Source organism: Pantherophis guttatus, chromosome 2, assembly GCF_059756535.1.
Source record: "Pantherophis guttatus breed Tessera chromosome 2, ASM5975653v1, whole genome shotgun sequence".
NCBI classification, from domain to species: domain Eukaryota; kingdom Metazoa; phylum Chordata; class Lepidosauria; order Squamata; family Colubridae; genus Pantherophis; species Pantherophis guttatus.
The window spans coordinates 90370015-90380268 of NC_142064.1; the positions used below are offsets into that span (position 1 = coordinate 90370015).

At 40.3% G+C, this 10254-nt stretch overlaps 1 protein-coding gene across 4 annotated transcripts; it reads left to right on the top strand.

Moving 5' to 3' along the window:
* The first annotated feature begins 518 nt into the window (after positions 1-518).
* Positions 519-9040, top strand: KLF4 (KLF transcription factor 4). 4 transcript variants are annotated; one of them, XM_034410632.3, is made up of 5 exons: positions 519-1213; positions 1469-1592; positions 3622-4543; positions 4637-4801; positions 7525-9040. In XM_034410632.3, the coding sequence occupies exons 1-5, from the start codon at positions 1209-1211 to the stop codon at positions 7698-7700; spliced, it is 1392 nt and encodes a 463-aa protein (XP_034266523.1). In that variant the 5' UTR covers positions 519-1208; the 3' UTR covers positions 7701-9040. The 4 variants fall into 4 exon arrangements, with proteins under 4 accessions (XP_034266523.1, XP_034266524.1, XP_034266522.1 ...); XM_034410633.3 differs by having other exon boundaries at positions 524-1213; positions 3625-4543; XM_034410631.3 differs by having other exon boundaries at positions 524-1213; positions 3622-4801.
* Positions 9041-10254: the final 1214 nt, after the last annotated feature.

Consider the following 10254-nt stretch of genomic DNA (forward strand, 5'->3'; position numbering starts at 1 on the left):
GCGCTTCTCGGAATCGGACTCTCCTAATGTCAAAAGCAACCATCCGAATGGGATTGCATTGCAAGCCGGACATTTGCCGGTCGACTTCCTCGAAGATGAGCCACCCTCACGGCCAACCCTTTAGGCATCCCAACCCAGAAGCGTCCGGCCGCCTCGACTTTCCCTTTCTCGTGGCTTTGGGCAGGTGTGAGCGCTGCCCGGCGGGAGGAAGAAAAAAAAAAGTGTGGGGGGGGGGAGGGGAAACGTCGAAGGCCGGCGAGGGCCTCGCGGGCCCCTCCTCGCCAGCGTCAACGGCGCGCGCGAGCTGCCAGCCAGCTGCTCCGCTGACGTCACGGCCCAACCCTGCTTTTTCTCTCCGTGTGTGTATGTGTGTGAGAGTATGTGCGTCTCTCTCTCTCTCTCTCTCTCTCCCCCCTCCTTCCTCTTTCCCCTCCCCACGTGTTGGAGAGAGTAAAGTTTGTTGTTTCCCGTCGTCAGGGCGACCTTCCTCTAGCCCCCGCAAATGGGCGGGGCTCCGAGGCGAGGGCGGGGCGGGGCGGAGCTGGCTTGGAGTTTATAAGTAAGGCAACGGCGGGCGCGCGGCTTGACAGTTCGGGCCGCGCGGGCATCCTTTCTCCGCCGAAAAGGTGGGGGAGAGAAAGGAGAAGAAGAAGAAGAAGAAGAAGAGGGAAAAAAAAAAAAAGCCGGAGCGCGCGCGTGCGAGAGGGAGAAAAAAAGAAAAAGAGAAAAAAAAAAAGAGAGAGAGAAAGAGAAAAAGCGCCAGCCCCGCCCGCCAGTTAGCCAGCCAGCCAGGGACACGCGGCGGCTGTGGGAAACTCCAGAAGTCCCCTCATGGCAGCGGCGCGAGCAGGGAATCCCCAGGAATTGCCTCGCGCCTTCCAGCTGTTGGTGTTGCTGCTGACGCTGCCGCCGATTTGCGAAGCGGCTTCGGCTGCTGCTGCTACTCCCTGGCGGGGCTTCTCCTCCTCCTCTTCCTCCTCCTCCTCCTCGTAGGAGTCGCTCGCTGCAAGACATCTCCGCAGTCTTTCATCCAAAGGACTTTTTCTTTTTTTTTTTTAGCGTGACTATTCCACTTGCAATATACTGTGTGTATATGCATATATGTGTGTGTGTGTGTATATATGCACATATATATTTCTCCACAACTAGGTTAAACTAGATAGCCGTTTTCTGTGCCTTCCGACCACGCAGCGGCTCTTGACACGTTAATGAGGTGGGTGGCATTCCTCCTCCCTCCCCTCTTCTTCTTCTTCTTTTTTTTTTTTTTGGTCTACTCCTTTTTCTTTCCCCCCCCCGCCCCCGCCTCGACCCGATCTTGGAATTAAAAAAAAAAAGTTTCAGTGTGCAGAATCCAGCGGCGGAGCTGCTCTTTCTCCTTCCCTCTCCTCTCTTCCCTCCCTCGCTCCCTCCTCCTTGGATGCAGCCGTCCCTCGTCGGTGGCTTTACTCTCCCTCTGACATTTTTGCAGGCAGCCGCCCCCCGGCGAGTTTGACATGGCACTCAGCGGCACCCTCCTCCCTTCCATCTCCACCTTCGCCACGGCGGGCACGACCGGCAGGGAAAAAGCCTTGAGACAAGCAGGTGGCCACAACGTGAGTATTCGCCGGGGTTGTTGGGTGTAGCGGAGGAATTCTGCATATAAATGCATGAGAATGTGCTTGAACAGGTGTAGACTTGGCTTCTTGTGCCACCCTGAGAAAGTACTGTACAACGCAGCGAATCCTCCCCTAGCTTTGCTCGAATTAGGGAGGCTTTTTTTTTTTTTTGCTTATTTTTAAAGCAGTTGGGCGTTGATGAACAGTTTGGGAAGAAAAAAAAAATTTTTTTTATTTTTAAGGCTCAAAGAAACATGTTCCCCCAGAATCTAGAAAGCAATTGGATTCTGACCAGAGTTCTAATCAGATTTACAGAAATAAAACAAAAGTTCTTCCCTGGTGCAGCTATCCCTACTATAAAACAGGAAGCAGGCTTTTAAAAAAAAAGTAAAGGAAACCATTCTAACTTTTGTGGTATAGTTTTATAGGTATACCTATCTATGAGCATATGAGATTTTTCTCCAAGGTAATCCAGAGATTAACTGCCTTACTAAAAACATAACACACAAATCCACACTGGGTGCGCACTAGCCCCAAATGCACCATGGCTAACTTAATCATGATGTACTCATTCAGTCTTTCTGAGTTTGCTCAACGCAAGGAACCATCAGCTAAAGTCCTGGGCTGGGTTTAGCAATCCATTTGGCTAAAATGTGGTTTGCTAATTGTAGTTCAGTGTGTGTGTAAATGCAGAGGTGGGTTGTTTTTTTTACTTTTCCCTCAATTCTTGGATTGTGGCAAAAAGTTTTTTACCATTTGCATAGGCATAGATTTTACTTCAAGTTTAAACATTCAGCATTTTATATGAAGTGAGAGGAAACACCCATGGATAGAAAAATATACCATGAAGGAATACAATGCATTAAATAAGAAACTGAAATATGTGGCGTATCACAAACCAAAATCATGGGTGTGGATGGAGATGTTTAATACATTGGCAGCCTCTGGAAATATATACACCTACTCATGTGCCTAGGTTAGCTTTTCTTTGTATCGTTTCAGGCTGATGCCTTGCTTCTCTAGCTGCTATTGTATAATGCATGCAGCCTCAGAAAACGCCTACATGTGCCTAATTATTAATGCATTAATCTAATGCATTAATGTGGCATGTGCAGTTATTGCAAAATTAGTTTATTTGTATTTTCCTAAATCTATGACTACATCAAAAATCCTTTTTGTGTGTGTGTGTGGGGGGGGGGGTGTTTCTGTCATGTATATTCATCACATTTACTGAGTCTGGAAGAAAGCTTTAATACATAGATAAAAGTACTGGAAATGTACATATAACCTATATGCAGAGGCAGTATAGTAAGTATAAGCTAATGACAGGATTGCAAAGTGATGCCTTTATTTTTATCTTGTGACTTTTGAGCAGAATGCTGCTCATGCTAGACACTAATAATTATGGCTTTAAAATGAGTTAGTTAAGCCCTGTAGTTTCAGACTTGACAGTTAAAATTCTGGCATAGGCTCATAAACTAGGACTACTTTGTGTCCCCCTAAAAATCACGTAGCACAAAATGGAGAAGAAAAATGAGCAGTTCTGTATTAGCGTGTGATAGTTTGAAAATTGTTTACACCTGGCCCTAAAAACTCATGTAGCAGATTTTTGAAAAGAAAATTTCTAACATATATTTTTGTAATCAGAATTTAAGTTAGTCTTTCTCAAAGATACCCTCACAATGTTGAATATTTAATTTCATAGCTCCACTTTTCAGCAGTTGATTTCTTTAAGCTATAAAACCACTGTTTCAAATGTATATAGAGGAGGTTTTTTTGTTAAAAAAAAAAAAAGTACTAACCCAGTAGCATTATGGTAGAGTTGCTAACTCAATTATATGATCCAAAAAGTCATATTTTAAGCATTTAAGGATTTATTTTTTTTGCTGTATTCTATTAATAATTAGTACCTTTTTTTTTTCTTGTGCTTTTCTACACTTAAAAAGTCTACTTATGCTTAGTTGATTTTGCCAGCAAACAAAAGGAGACTTTCCATTAATGCTACTTTTTTATCTTCTTCACACAGAAGTGGAGGGAGGAGCTTTCTCACCTCAAGCGGATCCCCCCTGTACTGACAGGACGGCATTTTGACTTCTCTTCTGAGCTGGAAAACACCACAAACGGCAACAGTGGGACTATGTCAAGGCGGGAGACCGAGGAGTTGAATGAGCTTCTGGACTTTGATTTCATCTTGTCGAATTCCCTGATGCCCCAGGAGCAGCCCACAGCTGCTGCTGCAGTTGTGAGTGCTCCTGGTTCTTCACCCTCTGTCACAAGTAGCACCTGCCCTCCTGTGACCACCTGTGATTTTTCCTACCAGCTGCAAAGGGAAGATCACCCCGGAGGTATAATGTACACTAGAGAACATGTTCCAGCTGCCCCTTTCAACCTGGCTGATATAAATGATGTGTCCCCTTCGGGTGGATTTGTAGCTGAACTGATGAGGCCAGATCTGGACCCTGTTTATATGCAACAGCAGCAGACCCAACAGCCACCTCCTCCACCACCTCTTCCACTAGGCAGCCTTCATGGGAAATTTGTGTTGAAGGCTACAGTGAACATGGGAGAATGCAATAACCACATCAAGAACAGTGTTGCTGCTGCAGCTTCCCCCTGCACGGATGGACCTGTGCCCCCTTCGGTGTACAACCATGTGCCCAGAATGTGCCCCAAAATCAAGCAAGAGGCAGCCCCTTCGTGCACCATGGGCCAATCTCATGGAAATAGTCCAAGGGCCCAACCACACGACTTCTCTTTGGGTCGGCCGTTACCTAGTAGGACTAATCCTCCCTTGACTCCAGAGGAGATGATGTCTCCTAGAGACTGCCACCCTTCCCCCCAGGGCTTAAGTCATTCAACTCTTCCACTTCCTCCAGGCTACCATCCTGGCCCGGCCTACCCTCCTTTTCTTCCAGAGCAGCTGCCACCCAACGCCCTCCAGTATCAAGGTCAGTCTTACTATCTAAATGTTTTTGGAGAGCCTTTAAGTATGCCTCGCTTGGTACAAGGGATGATGCTGACTCCGCCCTCTTCACCTCTAGAGTTGATGCCTTCGGGGAGCTGCCTCTCTGAAGAGACCAAGCCCAAGAGGGGACGGAGGTCATGGCCCAGGAAAAGGACTGCCACACACACCTGCGAATATGCAGGCTGTGGTAAAACATACACAAAGAGCTCTCACCTCAAAGCACACCTTCGGACCCATACAGGTAAGGGCAGTTTAATAATGCTTTGCTCCAATAGTATGAGAAGACTGTTCTAATATAGACAATTCAGCATTTTACTGAAAGGCAATTGGGATTAGTCACGTTTATTGCTTAGACATCCTCTGACTCCTGGCCAGATGTTGTAGATTACATGTTTTTCAGCGTACAAAGTGTAGAGAAATGGACCCAGCCATTATCCCTCTGTCAAGTCCATACTCTAGTTTTTAGAGCCAGTGGAACCTGTCTGATGAGAGATAATAGTGGGTGGAAAAAGAAAGATTGTATACCACTTTCACACCACTTTTAACTACTATTTAGCAATCATCCTATGAATGTTTTCTAAGAGGTATCTCTGAGTGTGCTTAGAACTGCAGTTTTAAACTCCTACAACTCTAGCGAAAAGTCCTGGAATTATTTGAGAGGTGCAGCATGATCCATGGCATATATGAGTGAACGCTTTTGTCCTTTCTCAGAATTGCCTGACTAGGATTTTGTGTGTGTGTTGGGGGGGACGGCGGATTTTGATAGAAACCTACAAATCCTGTTCAATGGATAACAGGCACACTCTAAAAAGCCATGTTTTGCCCTCAAACCACATCCATCCCTGAGGGGGAAAAAATTGCTAGGGTTCAGTTTGTGTGGATTAGAACACAACTCTGTTATTAACACAAGGAGTTAGAATAGCACCGTTTCACAACTGTATTAAATAGTGGGTTGTAGTCTTGTCCATTAACATAGGAGTTTAACTGTCAAAAGTCCCTTACAATTATGGATTTGCTTTCAGATTGGAGGTGTTGGTTAAAATGGCTCAAAATGACTCATTCCTGGCAGAGGAATTGTTTTGCAGATAGATGCTTGAGCACTGCTTGCCTGGCTGTGGCCATGTGGCTAGTTAATTACAAGGTAGCTAGAAATCCAAACTGAATTAAGCATGTTTATCCTGATAACATTATTGACATGTTTCTTCAGGGAAATGGATGCTGCAAATAACCACAATTTGTTTATTTTCTTGCTCTTGTTTTGGGTTTACGATTCCTGTTCATTCTCATTTTCTATAATTCACCCAATCTTAGTTTACTGACTATGATCCAGGAAATCAAGTTTTATATGGGAGTTGTTTTGAATTTATTTAAAACAGACTGCTCTCCCACAAAGTATTGATGGTTCGTTTTTTTTTCCCAGTGCATAAAGGCAACTGCCAGTCAACAGTCCTCTTGATAATTAGCTCTGGAAAATCTCTAATTCTGGATTTTCCAGCCACCTGCATAAAGTGACAAAAATAACCAATTTAATTGGTTTTTGCTGCTAAGATTTATATAGACCACAAGCTATGACATATTATTTTGAAAAATGTCAGTTTACTTCACATACCCCATGTTGTCTCGGAAGAAAGTATTTTAGTTTCCAAAGGAGGTTAATTTTAAGTCAATATATTTAAAATGGCAATGTGCATGTGTTTTCCGATTAACAGTGTGTTAAAAGTGCAGGAACATGAACTCTACCAACCCACCCCAATATTTTCTAAGTTATTCTAAAGGATTTATCTCCAGTTAAATAATTTGAGCTGCCTTGTAAAAAAAAAAAAACTAAGCAAGATAACATCCTAGTTTGAAACACTGATCTTCATTGATTTCAGTGGCATTTCCTCAATATAAGAATGGTGGAGATTATCAGCCCATTTGTGGTAACAGTGGTATAAGTGCACAATTCAGACATGGATTTAAACTTTCAGTTCTCCAGGTGGCTTAGGAGAATGAACTTTAAAAGAAATTTAAAGAATTTAAAAGAAACAAGGTTGATAGGTTGAAACTTTCATGAAAGCAACAACATATAGTTAAACATGAAAGCTTCACTAACATGTTTCTTTGTGCTATTATTATTATTATTTTTTGGTTGATTGGTTTTGTCTGTAGGTGAAGAATGATAGGCGTACTGTAGTTCCATACTACTTTAATCCAGAAGCAGTCAGAAAAAAAATTAAGAAAAGGAGCGCATAGGTCATATTGCCACACAATCAGTAAAATTGTTTATTGTCTTTTTATGTTTCTATATATGTCCTGATTTCTGAGTACATAGAGGCTGCTGACAGATAATATTTTGCAATAATTGGTGATAAAGTTGAATCATTGTTACCTATAGCATGTGCTGATTTTTAAATAAGTCCTGGCCAACCACGAATATTATCTTAGCGTAATCTTTTGAAAGTGGAAATGCCCTAAAATAGTGAAAAAGGACAAAAAAAAAAAAAAAGTAACATGTGCCTCTTTGGATGCCCAAAAACAATTCTCATTAGCCACAGGTGGCTCTCATAGTTACAGGTTTAGTATCCTATTCCCGTTCATTTTCTTTTATTTGGCTGTTTCCAATCACGTAATTATTACAGCTTCTTCTTAATTTTTCCAAACCTAGTGAACAGAAAGGGCTGTGAGCTAAATGTATATATGCATTATAGGAAAACATGTATGTAATTAAACTACTTTTCAGAATTCTGGGGAAAGAAATAGGCAACAGTTCATATGAGACAATTTTGCTCGGCCAATAGAATACACATATCCAAGTTTTCCTGAATCCGCAAGGATAATAACAGGTGTCTCTAATCATTGCAGAATTCGTTAACGGTAATTGAAACGGACTTGTATTTATTTCGTGGTCCATTCATTGAGGCTTGTTGTTCCAATATTTGCCCCAAATGCAGAAGTAATTGATGTGGCTCTTTATTTCTGAAGGTGAGAAGCCCTATCACTGTGACTGGGAAGGCTGTGGCTGGAAATTTGCCCGCTCCGATGAACTTACACGTCACTACAGAAAACATACAGGCCACCGCCCTTTCCAGTGCCAGAGGTGTGACAGAGCATTTTCCAGGTCTGACCACCTCGCCTTACACATGAAGAGACACTTTTGAGAAGGACACAAGGAACTTTACCTTTACAGCCTGGAGAAGATTCAGTATTTGACAGCACAAGGACTGTCTTCCACACAAGGGAAGGACTCCACTTTAAAGCACTACAGAAAACCCCAGTGAAGTCTTCCAAAAAAAGTGGGTGGGGGGATCAAAAGGAATGAACAATTTTAAACAAATGTGGATTTTTTTTTTTTACTAAACAAAGGGAACAATGACTGGATTTAAAATCATCATTCCATTTTTTAAAAAAAATCTGACTTGAATCTTTCTGGACTACAGAATGCCAAGGACTGACTGGAAGTCAAGGATATCAGGGTTAACACAAATGTTGAGGGAGGGAGGGATGAATGAATGGATGGATGGATGAGTGGATGAATGGATGGGAAATTACGTAGGGAACCAACTGGTGAAGACAAATATGACACTAGTAGAACAGTAACCCTGCTTTTGAAGGTTCTTTACCTCAATCAGGCCAAACGCTTTACTTTTTTCCTTGGAAGAGAGAAAACTAAGTTTCCAAAGCACTTTTGTAACAATTTTAAAAGGTGTATTGTTATGGGGAGAAAGCAAATGTACATATCGTATTTAAATGGGATCTAAAAACAGCATGCCTCAAGGAAGCTGAGAAATACAAGCTTGATCCCAAATGCACCATTTGATTTTATAAAAGGCATGTTAATTCCAAAGCATTGAGCTAGCCTGGCTCATATTGTGGCAATAGTGATAAATCCACTATGATTACTCTTTGAATGTCATGCCTGTCTTCACCCTAAATTCCCTTAAAATTTCTTTTCAATGCAATATTGTAAACATGATATAATCTTGCAATTTCTTTTACCTTCCAAAAGCCATTAGTAAACTATGTCAAATGGGGAAGAAGAAGAAATTCAGGTACAGAGTTGTGGTTAAAAGTCTATTTTCATGGTGCTGAATGACATTTGGTTCTTAAGGTACCAAAAAAGGAAGCCAAAGTTCTCAAACTGCTGCATATTTGACAAGGAAATACATTTGTCTTCCGATCTACAATTAATGATGACCTAAGTCAGGTTAATAAACCTGGTTTATTTGTGTTTGTTTAATTTTCTATGCAGACAGTCTGTAATGCACTGTGGTTTCAATGTGCAATAATTTGTACAATGGTTTATTCACAAAAATGCCTTAAGCAGAACAAATTTTTTTCTATATAGGTCTTTACATATTAAATATGTAATATAAATTTAAGGAGACTTCTATTTTGTATATTTTGTAAACTATGAAGTGAAATGAACATTTTGACAGAGTTTGTATTTTGCATATTCATTTTGCTGAAAATAACTTTTAAATAAACCTATTTTATCTGAGTGGATTTTTATGCTTTTTCTAAACCGTTTTAATATGATGCAATAAAAAGCTTAATGAATAGTTTATATTTAGACATAATGTTCAAGAGCTGTGATGACTCCATATTTTAAGTTCTGCACTGCTTCTAGTCATCTTTACTCTGATGTAAACTCATCAAATTCAGTTTAGTTTATCCCCAAAATAAATTATTTTGGGCTATAATCCTAAACATACTTATCAGGAAGTAAGAACCAAACAATTCAGCATTGGTTCTAATCAAGCACAGTGAGATATATATATAAATGATGTTTATTATTAATATGTTTTAATTAAATCCTCCCAACTTCATTTTTTTCAGAATCCATATACACTCCTGTATAGCCAGCTTAATCGCTTTGAAATATTTAAATAGGGTTTTTTTTTCCTTCCATGCTACAGTTTCTCTGAAATAATTCAGTTTGCCAAATTTTTATGAAGCAAAGAAGCCATGTTGCAGTGTACCTTAACTATTATGTGGTTAAATAATAATAATGTAATACTATGTAGTAATTTAGGGAGAAAAACTATCAGAGATAGTTGGTAATGTCCAAACATTCTAAGAGTTTGATATATTTATTATTTAAACATATTTTATTAGGCATTCTGGTCATCTGCAAAGTACTGTGTTTCCCCGAAAATAAGACCCTGTCTTATATTTTTTTTTAACCTTGAAATAAGCGCTTGGCCTTATTGCCATGCGCTCAAAAGCTATTATCAGGGGATGTCTTATTTTGGGGAAAACGGTATATCTGAAATAATTATTTAAGTTGAGCCTATATCTCTTAGACCTAGTGTTACATTATCTTCAAAAGGAAATTTTGTCAAATTAAAATTTGTTTTTATGATATTTTCAAGACTCGGGGGTAGAATGTGTTGCTATAAAACTTCAAATCTCTTTAAATAGGTTAAAGATTTTCGTTGTTTTAGCTTAAAACTGCAAATACCTGTATATGTAAGTGGGAGTTTCTTTTTATTGAAGCTCAGATCGTGTTTCCCAACTGCTGATAAAGCAAAACTTGGTGTAAATTATCATTTGAAGCATTCTTCGGGACTATTATTACTGTTTGACATTTAACTTTTATTTGAATCTGATTACCAAAATTCATAGTACCTTCATAAATCTGCCTTTGTTTTTGAAAATACGCCTCTTTCTAAATCATATAATTTTATAGAATTGAAGATTTACCTTTCATGG

Coding starts and splice junctions, on each gene's coding strand:
- KLF4 (XM_034410631.3), top strand. Junction 1,593..3,621: donor GACAAGCAGGTGGCCACAAC/GTGAGTATTCGC, acceptor TTCTTCACACAG/AAGTGGAGGGAGGAGCTTTC. Junction 4,802..7,524: donor ACACCTTCGGACCCATACAG/GTAAGGGCAGTT, acceptor TTATTTCTGAAG/GTGAGAAGCCCTATCACTGT.